General features: G+C 31.7%; 4 protein-coding genes across 7 annotated transcripts; 3 read left to right on the forward strand and 1 right to left on the reverse strand.

The window, feature by feature from the left end:
• Window positions 1-1011: 1011 nt before the first annotated feature.
• On the reverse strand, window positions 1012-4018 carry LOC107904550 (polyadenylate-binding protein-interacting protein 11). 2 transcript variants are annotated; one of them, XM_016830960.2, is made up of 11 exons: window positions 3752-4018; window positions 3110-3619; window positions 2907-3017; window positions 2775-2819; window positions 2624-2696; window positions 2420-2532; window positions 2276-2335; window positions 2145-2192; window positions 2007-2075; window positions 1498-1559; window positions 1012-1394 (listed from the first exon to the last, which is right to left on the reverse strand). In XM_016830960.2, the coding sequence occupies exons 2-11, from the start codon at window positions 3560-3562 to the stop codon at window positions 1337-1339; spliced, it is 1092 nt and encodes a 363-aa protein (XP_016686449.1). In that variant the 5' UTR covers window positions 3563-3619; window positions 3752-4018; the 3' UTR covers window positions 1012-1336. The 2 variants fall into 2 exon arrangements, with proteins under 2 accessions (XP_016686449.1, XP_016686450.1); XM_016830961.2 differs by having other exon boundaries at window positions 3756-4007.
• Window positions 4019-9921: 5903 nt separating this feature from the next.
• On the forward strand, window positions 9922-13987 carry LOC107904549 (serine/arginine-rich splicing factor SR34A). Of its 2 annotated transcripts, none has more exons than XM_016830959.2 (13): window positions 9922-10172; window positions 11018-11139; window positions 11234-11299; window positions 11381-11455; window positions 11534-11639; window positions 11739-11785; window positions 11859-11916; window positions 12353-12402; window positions 12497-12553; window positions 12933-13024; window positions 13118-13189; window positions 13295-13341; window positions 13646-13987. In XM_016830959.2, the coding sequence occupies exons 2-13, from the start codon at window positions 11053-11055 to the stop codon at window positions 13657-13659; spliced, it is 771 nt and encodes a 256-aa protein (XP_016686448.1). In that variant the 5' UTR covers window positions 9922-10172; window positions 11018-11052; the 3' UTR covers window positions 13660-13987. The 2 variants fall into 2 exon arrangements, with proteins under 2 accessions (XP_016686448.1, XP_016686446.1); XM_016830957.2 differs by having other exon boundaries at window positions 13295-13337.
• Window positions 13988-16851: 2864 nt separating this feature from the next.
• Window positions 16852-21236, forward strand: LOC107904548 (two-component response regulator-like APRR5). Of its 2 annotated transcripts, none has more exons than XM_016830955.2 (8): window positions 16852-17354; window positions 18618-18779; window positions 18878-19008; window positions 19116-19271; window positions 19461-19608; window positions 19710-19965; window positions 20071-20767; window positions 20846-21236. In XM_016830955.2, the coding sequence occupies exons 1-8, from the start codon at window positions 17114-17116 to the stop codon at window positions 20957-20959; spliced, it is 1905 nt and encodes a 634-aa protein (XP_016686444.1). In that variant the 5' UTR covers window positions 16852-17113; the 3' UTR covers window positions 20960-21236. The 2 variants fall into 2 exon arrangements, with proteins under 2 accessions (XP_016686444.1, XP_040961353.1); XM_041105419.1 differs by having other exon boundaries at window positions 16967-17354; window positions 18878-18990.
• Window positions 21237-23476: 2240 nt separating this feature from the next.
• Window positions 23477-24730, forward strand: LOC107904547 (NDR1/HIN1-like protein 26). The gene is made up of 2 exons (XM_016830954.2): window positions 23477-24226; window positions 24401-24730. Exon 1 carries the CDS (start codon window positions 23584-23586, stop codon window positions 24220-24222), a length of 639 nt encoding a protein of 212 aa, XP_016686443.1. The 5' UTR covers window positions 23477-23583; the 3' UTR covers window positions 24223-24226; window positions 24401-24730.
• The last annotated feature ends 1618 nt before the right edge of the window (window positions 24731-26348 follow it).

The following is a 26348-nucleotide window of genomic DNA, read 5'->3' on the forward strand; positions in this document are numbered from 1 at the left end:
ATTTGAATATTTGTGATTCTCGTAATAAAAATTTTAGTATTAATTGTTAATAATTTTTTTTTCAAGATTTAAAACTAATATTAACAATCAACTATCGTCAAATCTTAAGCACTAAAAAATTTAACACCACTATCATTTATAGATAAAGATAAAAACAACAGACAAAACACGACATTAAAAAGTGCTCCATATATTTTTAGTCGAATTTAACCAAAAATTGATCTCCACACCCCCCCTAAATCCACAACCTGAAATATTAAATATTCATTTTGTGAATATTAAATAATTTTTATATCATATTAATTTCTGCAATATTAATTAAAATAAAGCATTATAAAATCTTATAAAAGTTAAAACATCCGAGTAAAATATATAAAAATAATAATTGAAAAGTTATAACATCTTATTATACTTTTTTATTAAAAAAATTAATTAAACATATAGCATTAATTATAAAATTAAATTTTAATAATTTTTTAGAACAGAAGGTGCTAAATCAGCCGAATGAAGCAGTAAGGTTATTGGGTTCAAATAGCATGATTAGCCCAAAATCGAGAATGTTCTGGGTATTAATAGACATGTTTATCCCAATGTTATTATTACATTCAACATCTCTTGGTAACAACACATTGGTTGAGCTGTGCTTAGATTCTATCCTTTTCTGGATGTTTATTGTTTTCGATAGAACATAACATCACATGAACATACCAATGTTTCAAATTTTATATAATGCAAAAAAGTTATAAAATGTTTAAAACTCAATTTCGACATGATAGCTTAAACACCACTGTTATTTGCCTTTAGACAGCACCAAAAAAATGCACAGCATAGCTGTTTCGTTGGCTAAAGTCGAGTAGCTCAACGTTAAGAAATATCCGACTAAGTAGTCAGAGCATATATACTTAGTATTCCCTAACGATACTTTTGCTTATAATGTATATATACTCGGGTGTCCGGCACCGAGACTGAGTAACTTAGCTATACAGTAATGATAAAGCAGACAGCAAATCATGAAGAACATAAGATAGTCTAGTTTAACATTACCAGATGTTAGCTATGTCCGAGCAATCTGTCTTTAGGGATCATCCTTAAAGAGGGGTGCATTGTAACAAGCAACATAAAATTAACATCCATGTCTATCAAAAACCTCATCTACGAGCTCAAGAAACCGACCATGATTAACCCCATATATAAGTAACAATGATGCAAGGACAAGATGATTACATTAACGCCGAAAGTACCTCAAATGTACTGCTGTATGTATGCATGTATGAGTAAATATGTATATATATTGGCAGTTGATCAGTTCCAGGAGAAAGAAACCGGCGAGGGTGGTTCAGCCCAGGGTGGGACGAGGAGCACGGGGACGAACAGGTGTCTTTGATGGACTTACCCTGCATATGCAAAAGGCAAATAATCCGATAAATTTTGGGTGAAAAATAAAAAAGGGATGAATTTTACAACCAAAAAAGACTTGAGATATGAACTAAAACCGACCTTATGGGCAGTGATCCCAAAACTGCACCACTGCAGTTGAGGGCTGCGATCGCACTATCAGCCTGCATGAATGGCATTCAAGTAAATTTACTAGTTAAATGGCAAAGACAAAAGAGTGCAGGCAGTGGCCTTGGCCACCCAGAAATGGTAGATTTGCCATTTAACTCCATAATTTTTTATGAATTTGCATGTTAGTATAATAGTAAATTTGCACTTTGGTCCTCAGTAATTTATGATTCATCTCTGGTCCCTCCTAAAGCAATTTTTTGGCTTCACCCCTGATTATGACCATATTTCTGCAGCAAAATATACATTTTGGCGGTTCCATTCTGGGACAAAATGATTCTGGCTAAAAGGGCAAATGATGCCAAAAGCATCATTAAACTATGTGAACTAAAAGATTTAAAAACCGGTAAAGATAGATTATTCTCTCCTCAAGAAAGTACAATGCCTAAAAATTCAACGTCATACCAACTTTCGGTAAATAAAGATTGCAAGAGAGTAACTACCAATGTGAACTCAACAAAAGCAATTCGAGTTGAATGATGATAGTCTCCCAATAGCCTCAATCGTTGAACCTACAAGAAAAGAAAAGTGTTCAGTAACAAATCATTTATATGGCACGTTACATGAGAGAAACTACACACCTCCCCGCAAACTGATTCGAAGAAGAGCTTGACATCAGCTTGAGTAATCTGTATCAGTCAGAACAAGTAATACCACTCAGGTTATCGATCACACTAGCATTCGAGGAAAATAATGGGATATGAGAAACTACCTTCTTGTCGATGTTTGTACAGTAAATGGTCCTCGTGCACATTTCCCGCTCGTCCTCAGACTGAAGAACGTAAATTATTCAGAGGCATTAAAAACGAAAATGCATATCAACATGACACAAACTATTATAGTATATATGCTTTACCCTAGGTAAAAAAGTTGGGTTAACAGGCGCAATGGCAGTCTTGGAAGGCATCACTTTTAGAGGGTAATAACCAAGGATGGTGCCGGACAAATTCAAAGCAGCCTTTGCATCCTCTACAACAACACCGAATCACCAATATTGTAAAAACGAAAGCGGACACCAATGCTTACCAAATGCATAAAACATTCATATTATTATTACTACCTTCTTTATAGAACTCGACAAACGCAAAGCGGAGAACAGAATTAGGATCACCGCATATACGACAATCAACAACCTATAACAGAAAGTTCTTTTAACGGAAATAACCGAATAAATTCGGTACTAAATACAGAAAGAAACAAAACGTAAATACCGGTCCGCAACTTAGAAAAAGACCAGCAAGAAGCTCCTCAGTAACCTATATACCATATAAAACATAATCAATACATCAATACATCACTATATATCAGTACATAAACAAAGTAAAAAACTGAAAATATGTTACCTGTAGATCGATATCGGATACGTATACAGTTTTTCGAATCGCATCCTCTCGTTGCGCAATGCTGGTTCGATTATTCAACCTTCTCTTCCCTTGGCTAAAGTAAGTCCTTTTCTGTGTTAAAAGAAAAAAGAACAAATTATCAGACAAAATAGGTACCAATATAAAAATCAAAAACCAAAAATGCCAAAGCGAAAAAAGCATACCCTTCTATTAGTATTTTCAGCCCTAAATCCAAACCCATTTTCCAGAAACTGGTTATCATTAAGATTATGTTGTTGCTGATGATGATTGATAAGGGAGGGGGGTATAAATTCTTCAGCCATGGGGTTAAGCTTAGACAAAATTTCAACCAAATCAGAGATGTTTTTCTTGAGAATTTCACCATTATTACCCCCATTTTGAACACTGGTAAACCCATTAAGCTTATCGGTCATTGTAGCCATCTGCTGGTGGTGGTGGTGGTTGTTTTCGTTGAACCCATCGCCGTTGATGGCTTCTCCTGCTGCTGCTGGTGGTTCCTCGGTAGTCTTAGTAACAGTCACGGAATCGGATTTGGTTTTCGGTTTACCGGAATCGTTCACCGTATTGGTGTCAACCGGCACCAAATTTTGACCCGATGACCCGATTTTCGACCCGTCATTCTCAGCAACCGCCATGATCGAATGGGAAAAGAAATTCCCCTTTTATGAAAGAATGGTCTGGTTCAGATTTTCCTGTAAACAAGAAAAAAAACCCATCTTTATTATTTCTGCTTCATTCAATGATTAAAAAAAACCCTGGAGAGAAAAAAAAAACCGAAGATTAAAGTTGTTTTTGTAGTTGAAGTTGTTAGAAGAACAACGTACCCGCCTTATCTAAATGGCTTCCATTGATGTAAAATCCAAAAGAAAACCTTAAAGATCGTCACTTCATACACTGAGAAATACAAGAAAGAAAAAGGAAAAAAAAGAAAAAGAGAGAGACTCCGCAAATCGATAGAGAAAACGGCTAACAAAGAGGACAACCTTTTTGCTTGGTTTCTCTTTGTGTGTGTTTTCTTATAATATGTTTTTTTTGTTTTTTGAAAGAAAATATTTTCTTATGCATTGGTTAAAGCTATGATCCTGTAAATTGACAATGAGGGGTTTGGGTGTGTTTTAAATGGAGTGAAAAATGAGGAGATGCTTACGTGGATATCTAAAAGTGTAAAATTTAATAATTACCTTAAGAGTGTAAAAAGATATCAAAATTTTTTTAATTTTTTTTAAATGTATAAAAAAACTCTTAAACTTTTTCTTAAAAAAATAATTAAGTTTTTTTTTGTACTCAATTGAGTACATAAATTTTTAAAATGCATCAAAAAGAATTTTAAATTTTTTCAAAAAAATAATTAAAACCCTGCTTTTATTAAAAATTACAAAAAATTTAAATCAATAAAATTATAAATATTATTAAATTTTAATAAAAATTTCAAATATTAAAATTTTATTAAAAATTAGAAAAAAATAAAAATCATAAAAAATATAAAATTTTGTAAAATTTTATAAAAATCGTAAAAAATATAAAATATATAGAAATATAAAAAAGTATAAAATTTTATAAAGTCGTAAGAAAATTATATAAAATGTAAAGAAATATAAATTTTGTAAAAAAATAATAAAAATCATTGTACCAAAAGAAATATTTTATAATTTTTCTATAACTTTTATTGAATTTTATTTTTTATCATTTTTTATCACATGTTACGTTATGTTGCGACATGTAATACTCTAATTGAAAAAAAATACTATGAGTCATTAATTTTTTTATGATTTTTATAAAAATTTACAATTTTTTATTTTTTTACGATTTTTATAAAAAATCTATTTTTAATAAATTTTTAAATTTTTATTAAAATTTAATAATTATTCTGAAATTTATTATTTATTATTTTTATAATTTTTTTTCTAATTTTTAATAAGAGCAAGGGCTTAATTGTTTTTTTGAAAATTTTTGAGGATCTTTTTGATGCATTTTGAAAGTTCAAGTACCCAATTGAGTGGAAAAAGAAAGAAGAGGCTTAATTGATTTTTTGAGAAGTTTGAGGGTCTTTTTGATGGATTTTGAAAGTTTAAGTGCTTAATTGAGTATAAAAAAAATGAGGGGCTTAATTGCTTTTTCTTTTTTTTAAGTTTGAGGGCCTTTTTGATGTATTTTAAAAGTTTAAGTGCTCAATTGAGTGCAAAAAAAAAAGATGGGCTTAATTATTTTATTTCTTTTTTTAAGTTTGAAGACTTTTTACACCCTTAAACCTAAATAATTTTTAGTGCAATTTTTTAGTTGGTTAATTTTAACAAAATTATGAAAAAAAATGACTAAAATGTTTATTTTAAATTGATTGAATCACAAATAAAATGATAAAATTTTGCTTAAATTTTCAATTTAAATCAATACGGGGTTAGATCTATAGACAACCCTTACCCCTACTATTACAACCTTTTCCTTCACTCCTATAAAGAAATCCAATCCGAGTTCCAACCTTATAATTTTAATTGTAATAGTTGTCGAGGGTTTGGCTCTTTTTCAAGAGAAGTGTTTGAGGAGTTGTTTGCTGAGTAACTGATTGAACTCTTGAAAAGAAGTATTGTATTTGATGTGTCTATACCCGATTTTAGCTTCGGGTTTTATCTCTTCACTATGAGAAGAGTTCAACATTAAGTTAAAACCGAGCATAAACACTATAAGCATAATATCTCCATTGTTTAACGGTTCAATAGACTATTTAACAAATAATGCTTCGAAAACTTATCTCGAAAAAAGAGCCAACCCCTTAATAATAATTAATTACGCATGGAGGAAATTAAAAATAAAAAAAAAAAGTAAAAATGGTATACCATCTTCTGTCTTTTAAATCTTATGGTACTTAATTGTAAATCGTGTAAGAGTATCTATAAGAACATAATTAAAATTATTTTTTATTTTTAATTTATCAATTACAGGAATTTTCTACTTCTTTACTTTCTTGACCAAATATACAACAATAAAAGTAATTTTTTTCTCTTTTTTTTTTCATCCTTAAATATATATTATATATTCGTTTTCCTAACCTAACAAACAAAATATAAAAAAATGGTGATGAAGGGTACGTACACGAATTGTAATAAATCTCGTGTGATTACATAAAAGATTATTTACTTTTGTAATTATACAACAAACATTATTTAATTACACAATTTATTACAATATTGGTGATTTTATTTTATTTTTGTAAACAACACATGTTATTACAAATCTCGTAAACATTATCCAGTTATGCAAAAAATAATATCTAATTACACGAATTGTTACAATTTCTTTTACCCAATTGTACAAATTTGTTAATTATATGCTAAAAACATATAAATTATTACAAAACTCGTAATACACAAATTAAACTATCATATATGAAAAGCTAATTCTAAGTAGCTTGTAATTTTCCTTCCACTGCCCTATTATCTTGTTAGTATTTTATCTTCCAAATGTTCTAAAATGCAAATTCATGCATGCATGTACCATTATCCGATGGTTTATGACACTCTATGGTACGTAACGTAAATAAATAAATAAATAAATAAAAAGCTTTTCTGTGAAGCTAGTTGCTTCGAAACGAAGGGGAAAAGACGAGAAAGAAGACTTTTTTTTATTTATTTATCAATTTTAGGAAATTTTAGGTAAACTAACTTGACGTTGTATTTATTAATATTATGCTCTAAAAATTTGAAATTAAACTCTTTTTTGAACGATATTTGGAAGCCATTTCAAAACTCATGGTAAATAAGGAAGGAAAAGGGAAATCAAAGGCATAAATAATGCTGAGTAGGATGCGTTGAAACGCGGACACATTTATTCTTTTCTCTGTGATAAATACCACTTTAGTACTGACACGTGTATGAAGTATCTGGATAGAGTTCCAGCGCCCGTAGTCGTCTTTATCGACTTCCGTGACAGACATCAGTTTTCTTCCATTTCCTTGTACTAAAATTTTAGGGTAAACTACATTCAAGGTCATTAAACTATTAGTAAATTTATTCTTTAGTCACTTGACTTCGAAAAGTTATAAAATGGTCACTGAACTATTCGGAAGTTTTTATTTAAGTTACCAATCTGTTAAATTTTTCTTTAAAAAGTTTGGCTAGTGACCTCCAAGCGACAATTCGTTGATTCATATGATGAATCAATACCCATCAATGAATAAAAAAACATATATTATATCCAAATTGATTTGACGATCAATTTGTAACATTTTGAAGTTGAGTCACCAACACATAAACTTACTAATAGTTTAGTGATACTAAGTGTAGTTTACCAATATTTTTGTTACAATAAATTAAATAACTTACTTTTTGAAAAAAAAAGTGATTAAATTATTTGCTTAAATTTATTGAGTGAGTTTGGATGGGCGGTGCGTTTACCCGTGGTTAATGTAACAATAGCTGTGGCAATGAAATTAGATATTGTTACAATACTGTAACGTGACACAAAAAGTAAACTAAATGCACTATATTGCCCATCCAAACTCACCCTAAGTATTTTTTAATAAAACAACTACTTCGGTTTGCATTGGCACTAAGAAAAAAAGAATTCGAAAATCTATTCAAACCATGGGACTTGGATAATTGTTAGTACACAAGTTAAAAATTATAGCTATAGGAATTGGATTGTATTATTCTTTATTCAATTTATAATTAATTATATTTATTGTTAAAAATAATTAAATCAATTTTAAATTAATAAAATACTACATAAAAACTATTTTAAAATATTATTTAGGAGTTTTTTAATTATTTTTATTTACTTTATTTTTCAAAAATATTCATGAAAAAATATATTGAAATTTTATCAATTAATATCTAGAAACTATAAAAAAAAGTTCATTCCGTCAAAATAAAATCCTAAATTCACGCATGAAAAAAGAATCAAAATAATCCGAAATAACTTTGTATTTAAATGATACATGTTACACCTTCAGCTTCAGCTCGCTCGTGAAGTTTAAAAATTCTACAAATTGTAATGAGATAATTTTACCTCTTTTACACCAATAATTTTACAATGTAATTGAAAAAAAAAATCATTGTAATAAATCATTTTATTCGTTTTTATTATTTCTTTTATTTTTAACATAAAATTACATTTAAACATATCGAGTTAATCAGGACGAAGTTAAAAAAATTATTTGAAGAGTTGAAATTTAATTATATATATTTACGATAATAAAAAAATATTTTCATGGTTTAATAGTTTATATAAAAAATATTTAAATGAATTGAAAACATGCATTTAATTAGTATTAATGTAATATTTTATGAAAGTATTAATGTAATTAAATAAATTGAAAACATGCATTCAATTAGTCTTAATGAAATATATTTAATGTAAAATTATAAAGAATTTAAATCTTATCGGTTTAAAAGGTCAGGAAAGGAAATATATATTTACGAATTCCATAAAATATGAGTTCTACTATTTTTAATTTTCTCGTATCATTTATATTATAAAAATTAACAAAAAAAAAAAGCCACCAATCATATAGCTAAGGCCCACTCGAGCTAATATTCCAAAAATGAGATAAAAAAAAGTCATTTAAATGGATGTCCCACGTGTGTTTTCGGTTTGATAAGGAAAACTGGGTGCTTGAGACTGATTTGTTAAACGATGTCGTCCTGAACTACTAGATTGTTCGATCAATCAATCTTCTAAAATCAAAGACCATTTGGCTCCAAAGGATTGAACCTCTAGAAATTAAAGTCATATGAAGCTAATAACAAAATAAAACAAAAATATACTACAACTTAAAAGAAAGATATTTGTGCCTACTGAGTCTTAATTTTATTAGTATCAGTACTATTATCAATATAAAAATACGTGTATTTAAGTATATTGAAATATATTATCCTTTTATTTAAAGTTGATAAGAGGTTATGAATAATTTTAAATGTTGTATCTCAAAAAACAGATATAATAAGAATTTATAATAAAATTACTACTAAAGAAAAAATACAAAGGTCTATGCTTTGCTGTTTGGATTTTTTTTTTCTATTTATTTTTAATATATATGTGAAGTTCGCATAAGTTTATTACTTAATTCTAAAAAAATATTAAGTTAAATTATGTCTTGTATTCTTTGTAAATTTGAAGTTTAATTTTTATAATTTAATTTTTAGAAATTTAGTCTTTTTACTTTTTAGATTTTAAAATACAAGTCCAATTATTAACAGTGTTAATTGTATTTTGTTAAATTTGTCAATATGACATTTTGAAATAAACAAAATACTCAATTAATAGCCATGTAACTAAAAATAATAGAGTTGTGATGAACTTGAATTTAACATGATAATTTTAACAATGTTAACAGTTGGACCTGAATTTTGAGATTTAAAAATTAGAGGAGCTAAATTTTTAGAAATAAAAGTACAGTGACTAAATTCTAAATTCACAAAGAATACAAATAGTTATGACTTATTTTAACCAAATTGTTATATAGTCACTTAACATTATCAATTTATCACATTATAATAATTCTATTTAAGTATTTTATTAAGTAGATGTTACCCTCAACCGGGTCACCAACTCAGTTGTTAAATTACGGAAGTCGTTTTCATAATTAAAATAAGTTATATTATTGAAGGGTACTTTAATATTTTTCAATAAAATATACACATGGTGAGATTTGAATCCGAACCAATTGTATTAGTAAAATAATTAATTTATCACTTAACTAAAACTTTATTTTAAAACGTTATGCATGCTTTATTAATTTCATCAATTGTATATTTTAACTTGATTGAATTGATGTCACAAGATAATTCGACATTGACTCAAGATTGATAAATAATTAAATCTAAATTTTTTATTTTAATATCATATGTTATTTCTAAATACATATTTTTATTCTAAATTTATGATCTGCGTATATATTCGCGTTTGATATAATCTAATATTTATTAAATGTGTAACTACAAGTTATTTGGACTATAGCTAAAGCCTATAAAAGATAACGTGATTAGGCGAGGTTAGGGCCGGGTCCGGTTCAAGGCTCTTCAACATATAATCAATTCGAATGGGCTTTGGGTAAACCCATGAGAAGCTTGGCAAGACGAAGAGCAGCGAACCCTAGCCACTAGCTAGTTAAGCTAAGTCAGATTTGACCAGGCAGGACAGGCTCCACCACGAGGCCCCGTCAAGCTCAGGTTTTACTCCGCCTAGAGCCAACAGTTCGCTAATTGATTCTCATCGTCTCCACTCCACTCTCCCCAAGCTATTAATTCGCCGGTACAATGACATTACCTTTCCATGCTCACTTTCGTACTTGATTTTTTTTTCTTTTTAAATTGTCGATTCCTTTTGCTTTATTCTCTGTCTCTTGAAAGTAATCGCCGGTAATTCGAGATTGTGTTTAAAAGGGGAAGAAATCTGGGATTTTTTAAAAAATGTATTTGTTAGGGTTTATTTTTCTTCAATGTAGTTAAAAATGAGACGAGTGAGGTAAAATGGAATAAATTAACTATGTGTGTGAAAATCTCACCTCATCTGGTGACAAGCATGCCTTGTTTATGATAGATGACAAGCGCTTGGACAAATAAGAGCTTTCGCAATGATACATAGGGGGTATAGAAATGGAGTGGGAGAGTTGGTTGTTATTGGTTTTAATAATTGGAGCTTGTTGCTACCTTCTGAAGCTCTGGAAAAAAAAAACGTTATTGAGAGGATGAGGAGACCATGTTAATGGTTGTAATTTTGGAGAGCAATGGAGATTCTGTATGACTATTTGTAGGATTTGTTAATTTGGTTTGCTGCCTGTTTCTTGGTTTTGCATGCATATACATATACATATTCATATATATATTTATTATTGAGGATGATGAGATCATGTTAAGTTTAAAATGTTGGAGCAAATGAGCAATGGAGCTTGTGGAGCACCGCTCACAGTTTGGAGGAGTTGCTGACTTGGTTTGCTTCATTGTTTTGTTTATGAAATAATCTTTTTCCATTGTCGTCAGAGTTGATGCTGATGATAATGGGATATATGTGTGTGGTTATTGTTACGTTGTTTTTTATAAATATGGAATGGAAAATTGTTTTTTTGTTAACTTGGCTTTGCTTTTTGGTGCATGCAGTGAAATATTTCTATTATTTGTTTGCTGGTAGTGGAATGAGTGGTCGCTTCTCTCGCACTATCTATGTCGGCAACCTACCCTCTGATATTAGAGAATGGGAGGTTGAAGATCTATTCTACAAGGTATGTGTTGAATTTAATATTCTGCCAATGCCTTTTTTCTTCTATCAAAGAATGTCTTTCCCTTTGGTTGATAACTGTTTGTTTTCTTATGTAGTATGGTCGTATTTTGGATATTGAATTGAAGATTCCGCTCCGCCCTCCATGTTTTTGTTTTGTTGAGGTACATTTCTCATCTGATGTTTTATCTAGAATGCATAAATCAATGGTAACGATTTCTAAATAAGTTGTGTTTGTCTTGTAGTTTGAGGATCCCCGGGATGCTGAAGATGCAATCAGAGGTCGAGATGGTTATAACTTTGATGGTTGTCGTTTGAGGGTAATAAGAGGCTCTTGTTGTTTTCATTTTTTTTTTAATTTTCCCCACATAACTGGCTTTTCATTGTAATTGATGTAGGTTGAGCTTGCACATGGTGGTAGAGGACAATCCTCAAGTGATCGTCGAGGCGGGTATGGTGGCGCTGCGGCTAAGTTTGGTGTATCACGTCATTCTGATTATCGAGGTCTGCCTAGTAGTTCAACTGTGCAATTCCTGTTGTTGTCTATTTAGCGTTTATCTGCACTAACAAATGGTTCTAATATACATATCTGTTTCCCTGCAGTTATCGTTCGTGGGCTCCCTTCTTCTGCTTCCTGGCAAGATTTGAAGGTTTAGTGAACTCAAAAGAAATTTGGGATTTGTTATTTCAGCTGTATCACTTACCTATTCGTAAATTATTCAGGATCACATGCGAAAAGCTGGTGATGTGTGTTTTGCGGAAATTTCACGTGACAGTGATGGTATGACCAGATGGGATGTGTTGATAAGCATTTACAGTTCATTGTTTACCTTATCCCTTTGATGCTCTCTGCTTATTCTTTTCTCTTTTCATTTTATATACAGATCTATCTTTATTTGTTCAAACTCTATTAGATCTAAAATGATGCAGTTTGTTATTCTTACCATCTTATGTGGGGCATACTTAAATGGATGTTTTGGATGCTCCAACTTGGTGATGTGTATAATTTAAGATCTGTTGTTTCTGCTACTTCTCTTTAATATGCTTGTACTTTATCTTCAAATTCTGATTGTTTTATGAGTTGTTCCCTTTATGTTGCAATGGGTTGAAATTCTAATACTTATCATCTCTTCTTGATTTTTCAACTAGATCAGCTTAGTTTTTATGCCTTAATGTTTTCAAATGAGTTTTTATTTACTATCTCTCTGTTCGTTCAGGGACCTTTGGTATAGTTGATTTTACCAATTATGATGACATGAAATATGCTGTAAGTTGTTTAGATAGAATTTTATACCTCCTTGCCCTGAAGTTGTGCTTCTTCAGTGCTTGTAATTCAGCTGACATGTTTTAACACCTTGCAGATCAGTAAACTTGATGATACTGAGTTTAGAAATCCTTGGGCAAGAGCTTATATTCAGGTAACCTTGCTATGCATTAGTCCATTGAGTTGTTTTAATGTGCAAAATTATTATTTATTACTATCCATGAGTTCACACAATCTGAGACTAGTGCTTGTACTTTTGACCAAGTAAACACGTGAATCGATATGGTCTGACCATCCCTCTATCCTTCGCTTTTCCCTAATTATTCCATACCCTTCATTTCTCCCCAGAACCTCTCACTGGTTATAATTGCAAAAGATTTCTGGCATTGTGGCCTTATGTGGATCCAGCAACTTCTTTCATGGCAAATGTATATATATTTTTCCTTTGTTATGTTAGGCCATATAGAATTTTCAAAATCAACTTTCAGTTTCTTTTAAGTCCTTGGTGTTTATTTGTTCTTCAATATGGATAGGTGAGGAGATACGAGAGCAGCCCCTCCAGGAGTAGAAGTAGAAGCGGAAGCAGAAACCGTAGCAGAAGCCTCAGCGTTAAAAGAGACCGGAGGTATAGACCCTTTCCCCTTCTCTTTCAGTCATTTTTAACCTTTTTAGTTCAAACGTGCGCCAAAACTCCAGCTATTTTCTTCCATGCACGCAGTAAATCACGGGAAAGACCTGCATCCAACTCACCAGTTAAAGCAAGATCTGTCTCTCCTGTTAAGTCATCTAGGTAATTGGGTCTCATCTTCCTCTCAGCTTCTTTGCTTTGTTATTCGGTCTAGCTGTTACCGTACAATTTATGAAAACTTTCTTTTCCTTATATTCATTGATCCAGAGCAAGATCGAGGTCAAGGTCAAGGTCAGGATCACCTGACAAGGTAGGTAAATTCTGATTTCTGATATTCAATGCAAATAGTAGCCCCTCGTTCGTGGCTGCTTTTGTTAGGCTCAGTAGGTTATGTGTCAAACTTGCGAGTAATGTTGGGGGTAAACTTCCTATTAATCCAGTATACATGTATAACAGGACATGATATGTTATGCATTAATGTGGTTTTACCGTCACATATATTCTAATACCTGTCCCATTCATATGAAACATGAAATTGAAACTAGACCTTTTTTTTCAAATGGCAAGTCTGAACTTCACTCTTGTGAATCTTATACATATGACTGATTATATTTTCAGGCCGGATCAGTTAGCCATTGATGTTCATATTCAAAAGAGACAGAAAGTCCAGCGTTGCTTGCATTGAAGGAAAGATTTAGGGGTAAGATATGTTGAATGGTCTTAAGGAGAGTATAAATGGATAGTGTCTATGAGGACAAGTGAGGTTAGGAATTAATGGTTTTTCTTGGAGATGAAGCAACTATTTCTGAACGCAGGTGGATGAAACTAAGTTTGGTCCTTTTTATCTCAATTTGATATTAACGGTGTTTTCTTTTAAATATTGCTCTAATCTTGCTTGATATGTGAATCCTTCAACGATCCTTTATTGGTTATTAAATTATGTTACTGTTTTGGGGGTAATTAGATTTGTTACTTACTTTTTTCTCCACATACAAAACATGGGAAATAACTACTATGAATGGGTTATTTGATACAAAGGCACGCGGCATGTTTCATGTATATACTGAAGTATTATTTAATTCTAGAGTAAATTAATTCAGAGGATTAGGAGTTTTATAAGTACTTTCACCCTTAAAACTGTGGTACTCAAGTTTTTTAAAAAAGAAATCTCAATTAACCGCGGATTAATCTAAACGTATATTGTTCACCCTTCGGTAAAAGAAAAAGACGGTAAAAACTTTACCCCACCATGAAATACAATGCAAATATGGGATAACATAGAAAACTATGTCAAATCAACCGCTATTGCTTTTATTTTCTGAAATTATTATTCAGGGAATTAAATTTTAGCAATTATAGAACTTTCAATGACAATCAAGCATCATATAAATGATATTTTAAAAAAAAATCTAAACAATGTTACGTGTTGAAAACACCAACTTCAATAATAATATTGTTTGTTTAGTGCGCTTCTAGCATTATTTTGTTGAGTTTATTTGGGGTAAAAGTACTGTGAATGTTTTTATATTAGGAGATAAATTATATGTCTCTTTTATTCAAAAAATTAGGATCTTTCTATTTGAATGTTCAGTCATTTTTATTATTAAAAATTGACATTGTTGGTGAAATAATTGGATCTTTATACATGACATGTCATGTGTAATTTATACTAATATTTAGAGAACAATTTTTTAACAGTAAAAATTGATGAATTTTTTATTCAAAAAATTAACTTACTCTTTGATTTAATGTATATAAATTAATTTACCCATTTTTTAAATAAAAAATAAAATATAATCCCATTCTTAATATAAAAAAACTCCCTACTAATAATAAAACATTATTGGTGCGCAAATTGAGTGAAAAGAATAAGATATTTTAAGGAAGCAAATGATTTGATTTTGGTTTTGTGAAATTATGATAAAACATTACAATTGCTTTTATTGGCCTTTTCCCCTTCTTTGAGCTACTTATGAAACTTTTGTAGGGATAATTAGAAAAAAAATCTGAATTCGACGATGTGTTTCCATCCGATTCCATATGATTGGATTTCCTCTCGTCAATTTTTGGGTAGATTTAATTCTAAAATTACTCCAAATAATTACCAAAATAGCTTTATAGAATGTACAACAATAAAATTTTATACTAAAAAAACAATTAATAGTATCGTTAAAAATAATATTGTTCTATATGTTAAAAAATATTATATGTTTTATAATAAAAATAATTGTAGCATGTTAATTATAACTTTATTTTTAAATATAATTTTTGAGTATTTAATTTAAGATCGAATCAACGATGTATCGAACTGGGGTTAAATACCCTGAAAACAGTCCTATCCCATTGTCATCTCTGAGCTTTTTTTCTTCCTCTAAAGCTATGCCTTTTGCAATGAATATATAGTTTTTACTGATGTTTTAAAAATCAAATCAAAAGTACCAATTTGATTTACTTGAATTTCGGTGCAAAAATAATTAAATAAACAACAGAAATCACAAATATTATAAATAAAAAAACATTTTAGTCAATACAATCGTTATTTCTTTTTTATCTCAACCTTTTATTTTTTACTGACTTTGATTAATTCAATCAAAGGTCGATTTAATTCTTTGTTTGGATCAATATACTCAACCAGTTTCGATCCAACTGCACTAGCTTTTACTTACAAGTATTGTTAGGAATTTTACTTCTCAAGATGTACAAAAAAAGTATCAATCAATATAGATGGAAAAAAATACTAAAATAATTAAAGTACATCAAAATTCTGACTGAAATGAAATTTAAATTATTTAATATTGATAAAAGTATCATGGAAATTTTATACTAAGAGTTGGATCACATTTTTCCACTCTACTAAAAAAAAAGGATAAATTAGGTCCTCTATATTAGTTGAAAAAGTAAATTGCTCATTTTATTAAAAGTTCTATCAATTCCTACTCTTAAAAACTAGTCACTGCACATCAAAACGAGGTATACATAACAAATCACGCGTAATTACCTTGTTAGTATGTCAATTTTATTACCTAGCCAATCATGTTAGTTTTCAACAATAAAAAAAGATGAAATTTTTAATAAAAAGAACTATTTTATACTTTAATTTAACGTATAAGAACTACTTTTTTTTAATAAAATAAATAAAAATCAATATTTTTACCATTTAATATCAGTGTAACATATAAGAATAAGTACAGTGGTAGGATTGGAATCTGAACTGTACCGACCATCATTATACTATAGGATTTATTTGACATATTCCAGAATCGAGCAGCCACGTATAAAACGCACGTCTGTAATTTGAAATTGTCCTAAAAAAAATACACCACGCGCCTGCCGACTAGTTGTACAACAAACACAAAAGTAGAGAAATAGAGAGCCACTTGCTTCAATGCCCATCTAAATCCGATCAATAAAAACGCGAGTGAAATCCACCTTCGGCAAAAAGCATCGCTGACAAAACAAAACAAGACGTTCCTCTTGTCATACTCCTCCACGTGTCCGGTTTCTGTCCAAGAAATTTCACCTCAGAAACTCCAAAAAAAAAAAATCTCCAGATATTAACGGTAGGCCCCATACACACAAAAATATCTCAAATCTAAAAAAAAAAAAAGAGACCGAAGCTTAAGGTCCGCATTATTTTATTGACACTTGACCCTTAATTAATTAATTAATTAAATCAAATAATTAAATTTTTTATTATTTTATATGCAAAGATTAAACGACAGCCTCAAAAGCCAAATCCTTGTGAGCCTTTAGATCATATAGCTGACGTGGCTTCCGTAGGCCATACAAATCAAACTTTTAGATATTTTTCTGTTCTTCATAGCTATGAGATTTTCTCAACCGTTAGATCAAAGTCGGTTCGGCAATTCAATTTCGTTTTATAGCCGTTAGATCTAAGCGACCTGTTTTAAGATATTTTTAGCAGCAATGGGTTAGATTTTTCTTTTTCCTACTTATTTTTGCTTTGCTTTTGACATTGTTTTCTCCCATTGCTAAAGCTTGGAGTTCAAAATCAAGGGTAAAATTGTACTGTGTTTGGTGTTAGATTTTAGTGGTAAAATTCATAAAAAAAGAAGAAGAGAACATATGGGTGAGGTTTTGATGAGCAGCGATGAAGTGAAAACAGAGAGCGAAATCGATAGAGAAAATGGGGAATTTGAAGGGAATAAGAGAAGGAAGAAGATGAGTGGTGGGAGTTTTGTTTCTGGTGAAGCTGTGAATTGGGAAAGCTTTTTACCAACAATGGCGTTAAGGGTTTTATTGGTTGAAGCTGATGATTCAACTAGACAGATTGTTACTGCTCTTCTTAGGAAGTGCAATTACAGAGGTTAGTTTCCATTTTTTTGAGGGTTTATTTGAATTACTGTTATCAGATGAAAATGTTTAGTGGTTTTTCAATTGCTGTCAGCTTTTATGGGTACTTATTTGTGAATCGTCTCTGTTTCATGGCTGCCCGAGAATTTGATCCATTACTACTTCTGTTTTTCAATTTCACTGTTTTTAGTTGTTTTAGTTTTAATGGGTACTTTAAGGTGTTAGAGCCAATCCATAATTCAGCTTACCTTCTCTCTTTATTTAAATGTTTTCTTAGCAGTTGTTCTTCTTAGCTCAAATGGTTTATATGAATAACATAATTTTTTTTTTGGCTTATGAATAAATCTGATAGATTTGGTTCTTTGTTAGTAAATTTCCTTGGGAGATAGGATCCACGTGCTTAAATTCATTTTCTGTTGATATAAGGAGGAGATCGTGGCGGTTTGGAGAGCCGTTGGTGGGATTGGATGATCGGAGTATGGATACCGGGGGAGGACCGGAGAGGAGATCAGAGTAAAAGAGAGTTGAGAACCTTTTTTTAAAAGAGAAGGTGTCTTGGTCCCTTTTTCCGGTGCTCGTAAGCGTTCTCTTTGATAGTTCCTAAGGCGACAGGTGGCACCTCGGGAATTAGTAGAGAGAACCCTTATAGGTTTTAAGGGTACCATGAAAAGTGATCATGACACCTTTTCTAAAAGAGGCTCTCAACTCTTTTCTACTCTGGTCTCCTCTCCGATCCTATCCCTGTACCCATATTCCGATCATTCGGGTAAAGCGTCTTAAACCGCCACATGTTCTTCCTCCTATCAACAATTTCGTATTTTGTGAAATTGGATCAATGCATTTAAAAAAAAAGAAAAGAAAGTAAAAACAAAATCTCATAATTTATAGCAATATTAGTTTGACTTGAGTGTGAGTGTCGGATACGGGCATTACAACTTTGTTTCATCTCAAAACATGTTGATTTCAGCTTGTAAATATGTTTCTGTAAAATTCAATTTGCATTAGTATTATCCTTTTGGGTTGTTTGAGTCCCACCCCAACTAGTTTTGTATTGAAATGATTCCACTTCATATGCAAGATCCTCTGCTTTTTTAACATTTTGGCAATAAAACATGGTTACATATGGTGGATCAAGCTGTTCCTTTTTTTTTTTTAACTTTTTCCTAGCCTGCAAAACTGTACATCAATTCTTGCTTCGAAATAAGAAGTCGTTTAGAATCATAATACGCTACATTCAGAACTGAAGATGGCTTTCCCCCCCATTTTTTGCGTGCAGTTTCTGCTGTTTCTGATGGCTTGCAGGCATGGGAGATGCTAAAAGCAAAACCCCATAACATTGATCTCATTTTGACTGAAGTGGATTTGCCATCTATATCGGGATTCGCTCTTCTCACGTTGATTATGGAACACGAGATTTGTAAAAGCATCCCTGTTATAAGTACGTTATGGAGGATACTATAATATTTTCTAGGCATTTCTACTATATGTCTGGCAAAACAAGTAATTTTTTTTTTCCCTTTCGGCATGATTGTGCAGTGATGTCCTCACAACATTCGATTAGCACGGTATACAAATGCATGTTGAGAGGGGCTGCTGACTATCTTGTTAAGCCATTAAGAAGAAATGAGCTGAGAAATTTATGGCAGCATGTATGGAGAAGACAATCAGTATGCTTACTTCTACACTTCATTTCATTTTCCTTCTTTTAACGGTTCCTTCAATGTTATAATTTACATTTTTTCTGATCCCGGTTTATGTTTCTTGTTCGAGTCAGTTGATAGCCAATGGAAACACCCCTCAGGACGAGAGCGTTGGGCAGAAAAAGATTGAAGCTATATCTGACAATAATGCTGCAAGCAATCGTTCGAGTGGTTGTTTGGTTGGTGGTGAAAGAAATAAGGAACAAACCGAGAAAGGGAGTGAAGCTCTGGTCAGTGTTCTTCATTTGTCGTCTTTATTTGGTAATAGATTAGTGCGTTTACTATATAATTAGTATTGTGCCCTTTTAAAAACAATCTACTTAACGGAGCCTCCTAAGGTCATAGATAAGTGCATTTCGTTTGGTTTATGTTGTCTGCATGAAGTTTTTTACAGATTGCATGTTTTCTGTCCCTTGCAGAGCACATGTACAAAGCCAGACATGGAAGCTGAGGATGCAAACATGGAAAATATGCAGGAATTTTTGCTCTTGCCGAGTAATTCTCAGAAGCACGAAGTTCAGATGAATTTCAATCAGAGACTGCTCGTGCATGAGAAGAAAACTGGGGGTAAGTAAGATGCTAAATTTTGAATTTTGGCATTGTCTTATCTGTTCAGTTTGAAGAGCATATATAACCTTTCTCTAAACTCGAATTAAATTTGTGAGCAGTTGTTGGTGCTTGCAAGGATACCAAGATCTCGGTTGAGACCGGTGATGCCGTTGGTGATTCACCAAGAAAAGCTATTGATTTCATGGGAACATTCGATAGAAATTGCAATTCTTCTTCGATGAATAGCACAAGTAAGGTTGGATCTTCGACACACTTGGATTTTTCGTTGGGACGATGTTCTCCTAATGCATTCGAGAATCATGCTACTCGAGAAAAGCCTACCCTTTGGCATCCTAATTCATCAGCCTTTACAAGGTTGGTTTCTGTTGTATTTCTCGATACCCTCTCAAGAGCTTAGCTCAAAAACTTTCGAAGCGTTTTTCGGAACAAGATGATGTAATCACATTTTGCTTAATGCAGGTACTCTAGCAGGCCATCACAGCCCCTGCAGTCAACGCTGACAAGTGTGAGTGATCAAAAGAAAGAGTCCGGAACTGATTCTGAGAAGATGTTGCCCAATAGTATTGACGAGTATAACTCTGACACTCCTAGTCCGAAACTAACTCCTCAGAGAAACACGAACCCTTTGACTACCGGAACTACTGGTCAATTGAGGCAAACTGAAGTAGCGGCATCATGCACACAACAGGTAGTATTGCCTGTTCTAGTACCAAGTCCGAGCTTAGCCAACCAAAAGGAACTTGCCTGTTGTGTGAACCCATTTCACCATCCCAGTTTTGAAAGCAACTCATCTGGACAGTTTTACGATCGACTTGCCTCTAACACAAACCAGTTAACCAACCAACCTTTGCAGAAGTTGGACCAAAAGATGAATTCAACCGAGGATAGAGGACACATTTCCCCTACCACCGACCAGAGTGCAACCAGCAGTTTCTGTAACGGCTCCTTAAGTCAACTTAATGGTATTGCATATGGAAGCACTGCTGCAAGTAATAACAGCAATATTGACCAGGAAGCTGTTGTCCGAGCTTCTGCAGACAGCAAGAACGACGACGTTTTCCCCAGTCCTACTGGAAATTCACATCGTTCTATCCAAAGAGAGGCAGCTCTAACGAAGTTCCGCTTGAAGCGGAAAGATAGATGCTTTGAGAAAAAGGTACAAAAATACCATCAAATGCCATCATCCCGGTGTCTTATAAAACAGCTAATGTTTTCCGCTGGATACTTTTTACAGGTCCGTTACGAGAGCCGAAAGAAACTCGCTGAACAGCGTCCAAGGGTTAAAGGTCAGTTTGTTCGTCAACCACAAGCTGATCTGTCCCATTACGGCAATTCATCCGATGGGTAGCTAAGAGTTTTTTAAACCGAGGAGATGCCATTGTACATATCTATAGCTTGGTAAGTATACTATTTGGTTATCTAAAAGAGGTTGCTATATATACTTATTGTAACATAATATTTTGAGCTTGTTTTCGCATTAGGGGATTGATTGCCTTTGGTCATTCTTTATTGGTTTACCTGGTAGATTTGTAACTAGAAAGATTTACTTAGGGCTTTTAACTCGGTTTTATACATTCATCTTAAAGAGGTAATAGGTAACGTAGAAATCCGAGTTTAAATCTCAATATCTGCAAAATTTTTTTCTCGAACGGCATCTTTTGTTAGAAAAACCCGACATTAACATTGATAAATTTTAGAAATAGGCCATCTCTGTTTGTAGATTTCATACCAGTAGCAAGTTCCTAGTTGAGTGTTGCTTGTTGGAGCTGCCATGGCTAATTGCTTGAAAATTCAATGTAAATAATCCCATCTTTATTTTGTAAACAAATACAGACAATCATGTAGGAGTTAGTGGGACATATGATCATACCAAAAATAGACGCAATCTTCCCTAATATAATTTTTGTTCTTGAATCTGGCCTTTTTTTTTTTGTCCATTTTGATCCTTAAACAGAGTAATTAGATTCATTTTAGTTTTTAAGTTAAATTTTGTCAAAATTTGATAACGTAATTAGTGTTATTAGAAAAAGACAGCTTGAATGGATCAAAATTATTGACAAAAATCGATTCACTTTTTAAAGTTTTAAAATAACCTAATCACTAAGTAAATCGAAAAAAATATTTTTTATTACATGGGCACGCTCTACAAGGAGATGATATATGCGATTGATCCAAGGGTTGCCGTTTTCTTACACATTCCTCGGTGTTTTGCCACTTGCTCATTATCTGAATCTGGTTGCTTATAGGTTTTTTTTTTTTCAAAATGGTATCAAGTTTTTAATGGAAATTTACTGCTGCTACCTCTCCCTCGACACCCCCACAAAAGCAAAAAAAAAAAAAGTTGAATGAAGAGTCAATAGTAATGGGGTCAGGCAGCTTTTGTATTTGATTGAAGGACTCAAAAACTGGAATTGCTTTGTATTAAAAGCAAACCCTTTCTGGTCTAAATTGAGGGGTACCTTTAGCTGATTTTTCTAACAAACCTGACCGACTAATGAGCTTCATGGGATTCATGATTTGTTTCTACCCTTTCCATAAAAGCTCTTTTAAAAGGAGTTTCCATTGCAGATTCTGATTATTTTAAAATTAAATAAAAAGAAAGATATAGCTGTATGTATATCCTGCTCCTCAATCATCGAGTTTGTAATGTATATACTTAAAAGCCATTTACTTTTGGAAAAAAAGTATAAAACTTGTAATTCAAGCTTGTCGCATGTGGAGGGCCCATGAGTACCATTTGTAATCATGTTTTAGCTTTTCTTATTAATAATAGCTCTTTAATTTCAGTAAGAGAAGGTAGATTTAAATGTTGTAAAGCGTATTATTCTCTTATTTATAGACTGTAGAGGAATTATGAATAATTTTAGATATAATAAACAACAGATATAATCAGAAATTATAAATAAATAAATAACCCTTTCAATTACTACCGCCCTCAATTTGTTTTCATTTTTTGGACTACTTATGCGACCTTAAACATGTTAAGATCCTCCCTATCTTACTTTTCTGCTTATTAAGGTGATGTTAGAACTAATTCATAATTATATTCAACTCCAAATTATTCTTAATCATCAACTTAATAAAAGGTACATTCCAGAAGTTAAAAGAGAGGTTTAACCAAATCCCACCACCAAGTGGACCTGCCACTCAAAAGGATAAACTAACATTTAGTCCCTAGTTTGGTAAGCTTTTTAATATTGATTACTATTTTTTTTATCCACATTAGTTCTAGAAATCGACAAAATTTTCTAATTTGGTCTATGAACATGAGTTCTATTAAGGTATTATGGCGTGACACTCCGTCACTTGAAACTCTTTAAAGAAAAATTAAAAGTTATTTTTTAAGAGTATTTTGTATAATTATTTTTAAATTTTTAGGTGAATCCATGTTCATGGACCATGTTGAGAAAAATTGTCAAATTTTGGAATTAAACATGAACCAAAAGAGTTTAAGAACCTAATTGAATAAAATTTGCAAATTCAAGGACTAAATTTTGCTTTATCCCAAAGATTTTGTATTGGTTAAGATATGTCATAAGTACTTGTACTCTTAGTAAATTTGGTATTTAATCTCTCTACTTTTCAAAATTTAAAATTTAGGTCAAATGATTAACGATACTATTAAATTTATTTTTGTTAAATTTAGGTTCATTACAATATCATTTTTTTATGTTACACCTACCAAGTGAGTATTTTTTTTTTAATTTCAAAATGTCACACCAATCAATTTAACAAAAAAAATTAACAATATTAGCAATTGGACTTGAATTTTGAAATCGGGATAAGTAGAGAGACTAAATTCTTGGAAATAAAAATATAAGGACTAAATTCTAAATTTATGAATAGTACAGCAACCTATATCAAATTTTAACCCTTTTGTATTCCTCCATTTATTAAAAGCCCATTGCCACCTTCTCCCTCTGTAAAACCCACCTTCTCGATCTCTTTTCCTTCCATTCTACCCTCTCCCAAATGTCTCAAGTCTTCTCAAAATCCCCCAAACACTGCGCCGAACGACGACGTTTCACCATTTCCAAATCCCACAAGAAGCTCTTCTTCGCTTTCTCTTCCTTTTTGACCCTCCTTTTAGCCTTCATCTTCCTCATCTGGCTAACCCTTCACCCTTCCAAACCACAGTTCTCTCTCACTCAAGCCGATATCTATCAACTCAGCTTAACTCGCCCTTCCCTTCTTAACTCATCCATCCAACTCACTTTCCTCTCTAAAAACCCAAACAAAAGAGTCGCCATTTACTACAACCAGTTACAAGCTTACGCTTCATATAAAGGTCAACAAATAACTGCTGATACCACTCTTCCTCCGTTTTATCAAGACCATGAAGAAGCCAACTTGTTGACTGCGTTTTTACAAGGAACGGCCTTACCGGTGGCTCCGTCTTTTGGATACGAAGTTGGACGTGATCAGATCGCTGGTAAGATAGTTTTGAGCTTGAAAGTTAATGGGAAACTCCGGTGGAAAGTCGGGAGTTGGGTTTCCGGCCGTTATCGATTCAACGTTAACTGTGTGTCTATTATAGCGTTTGGACCTAATACTGCCCCAACGAGTCCATTGAGTTCAAATCGAGGGACTCAGTGTTCCACTACCGTGTGAGATAGTAAGTTACGTAAATATATATATATATAGATATGTTTTCCCCTATTGATTTTTCTTCACTTTTTTTAAGGATTGCAATACTGTAATGTGATGTATTCAAAGAAAAAAGCTTTGTTTAGAATGATTCACCATTTATCTTATCTTTATATGTTGATTATTGTGGTCTGGTTTTTAGCTTTTTCACATGCATGGTGGAAGATTTTAAAAAAGAAGATGAGGCACTAGCTTTGCTTTTTATTCGTGGAAAGATGAGGGATTGTGTCACCTTTGCTACTTTGCTCGTTCCTCGTTCACTGAGCTTAAAAAGAGTTTTAATGGTGGATGAGATTCTAATCGAAAAGGGCAAAAGAAAGGCTGTAATACGATAACTTTGGTGGTTAAGGAATTATCAAATTCCATATCAACCCTTCATCTTAAATAATTTATGGACAATTCTCGGCTGTTATTAGGATGTAAAAATCGAGTGTGCTTACGATGAATTATTTATTTTTAAGCGAATTATTTGAGCTCAATTAAGTTTATTTATTAAGTTTTATTCGGCTTGATAATTAAACTTAAGATTAATAATATATATAAATGGCAATAACATAGTTTAATAATGTAAAAATATAAAAATCCGATAAAACTCGTGAGCTGTTCAAGCCTAGTATTACTAAGCTCGAATTCAACTCGATCAATAAGAATAATTCGAGCTCAACTTAATAATTATCAAACGTTATTAGTCATGGCAAAATCTGAACCATCTATTTATACCCTACTTTTATTAATCATGCTAAAATTCAAGCTTAATTCAATAATTATCGAACAAAATAATTATTATTAGTCATGACAAAATTTGAACCATCCATTTACACCCATAATTATAATTAATCATGACAAAATCCAAACCATGCAATAGATTCTGATTGATTGATTCGCATTAAATGAGGGAAGGTGAAATAGATTTCAAATTACGATAATTCCTTATTCTATCCTACCTCACTATATAAAATTATCAATTTACTTTTATCCATATGTAACTATTAAAATAAAAATAAAAATACATCATTGTGTTATAAAAATCTATATGTTTTATGTTTAAGTATTTTTTAAGAATTATATTTAATTATTCACTTGCCTTGAAATTTTGAAATTAATAAAAATTAAATTAAAACAGAACGAATCAAGTTAAGGGTGAATATATCTAACATCTATAAAAGTAATACTGATTTTAAATATTATAACTTTATAACGAAGCAAAACGAGTGGTGAAGCATGGTATCCAACTCTAAAACAATTATAGATTTCAGGGGTGAAACCGGGGTGGCAATGTCCCAACCCTCCTAAAATGAAAATTTTTTCATTTAAGACTTTTAAAATTTTAAATTAACAAAAGTAAAATTATACTTTGACCCCACAAAATAATAAAATTTTGATTTAATCCTTTAAATATTATAAAGATAGCGACCATTAAAGTGGTAAAATTATATTGTTACCATAGTAACCCCACCAAAAAGATTTTCTGACTTCATCCATGATAGATTTGACAATGTTCACTTCATTACCGACGTTTATAGATACAAACTATTAAATGGTTTATAAAGATTAAATAAAAACCCGAAGATTATGATAACGAATAACACATCCGCATCTTAGATCTCTTGCTTGATTCTTAATACGAATACATAAACATGTAATAGCTTAAAACACTATTATGTCGCATGAAAATATATAAACACGGCATGAAGGTACGAATTATTGCGAAATGACTCGAGTCATTTGCTAAATAAATAGAGAGAGAAAAGAGATAGGAGAAAGAAAGTGCCAGCCCTTTATTAAAAGAAACTCATCTTTTTTGTAAAGGGAAGAGAGATCAAGCGATATTGGGACTAAATCTTAGTTGCTTGTTGCAATTATTTTGCAACTAATAATTGATTTGTACAGTAAGAAAATGTATAATACAGACAAAATACATTATTCTCAGAAAAAAGCAGAAGAAAAAAAAGAGAGAAAGAGGGACTGTTTTCTAAAGTGACCAAACTTTTAAGGATATATCAAAAAAGCTAGTGATTTGTGTCACCTGATGATCTGTTCTAATAATGTGAACGATGAACTAGGCTACGGAACTTCATAAAACTTATGCT

Source organism: Gossypium hirsutum, chromosome D11, assembly GCF_007990345.1.
Source record: "Gossypium hirsutum isolate 1008001.06 chromosome D11, Gossypium_hirsutum_v2.1, whole genome shotgun sequence".
Taxonomy (NCBI): domain Eukaryota; kingdom Viridiplantae; phylum Streptophyta; class Magnoliopsida; order Malvales; family Malvaceae; genus Gossypium; species Gossypium hirsutum.

Coding starts and splice junctions, on each gene's coding strand:
- LOC107904548 (XM_016830955.2), top strand. CDS start 17,114: ATGGGTGAGGTTTTGATGAGCAGCGATGAAGTGAAAACAGAGAGCGAA. Junction 19,009..19,115: donor ATGTATGGAGAAGACAATCA/GTATGCTTACTT, acceptor TGTTCGAGTCAG/TTGATAGCCAATGGAAACAC. Junction 19,966..20,070: donor AATTCATCAGCCTTTACAAG/GTTGGTTTCTGT, acceptor TGCTTAATGCAG/GTACTCTAGCAGGCCATCAC.
- LOC107904547 (XM_016830954.2), top strand. CDS start 23,584: ATGTCTCAAGTCTTCTCAAAATCCCCCAAACACTGCGCCGAACGACGA.
- LOC107904549 (XM_016830957.2), top strand. CDS start 11,053: ATGAGTGGTCGCTTCTCTCGCACTATCTATGTCGGCAACCTACCCTCT. Junction 13,190..13,294: donor TCTCCTGTTAAGTCATCTAG/GTAATTGGGTCT, acceptor TCATTGATCCAG/AGCAAGATCGAGGTCAAGGT. Junction 13,338..13,645: donor GGTCAGGATCACCTGACAAG/GTAGGTAAATTC, acceptor TTATATTTTCAG/GCCGGATCAGTTAGCCATTG.
- LOC107904550 (XM_016830960.2), bottom strand. CDS start 3,562: ATGGCGGTTGCTGAGAATGACGGGTCGAAAATCGGGTCATCGGGTCAA. Junction 2,076..2,144: donor TCGAATCAGTTTGCGGGGAG/GTGTGTAGTTTC, acceptor CTTTTCTTGTAG/GTTCAACGATTGAGGCTATT. Junction 1,560..2,006: donor CTTTTGTTGAGTTCACATTG/GTAGTTACTCTC, acceptor CCATTCATGCAG/GCTGATAGTGCGATCGCAGC.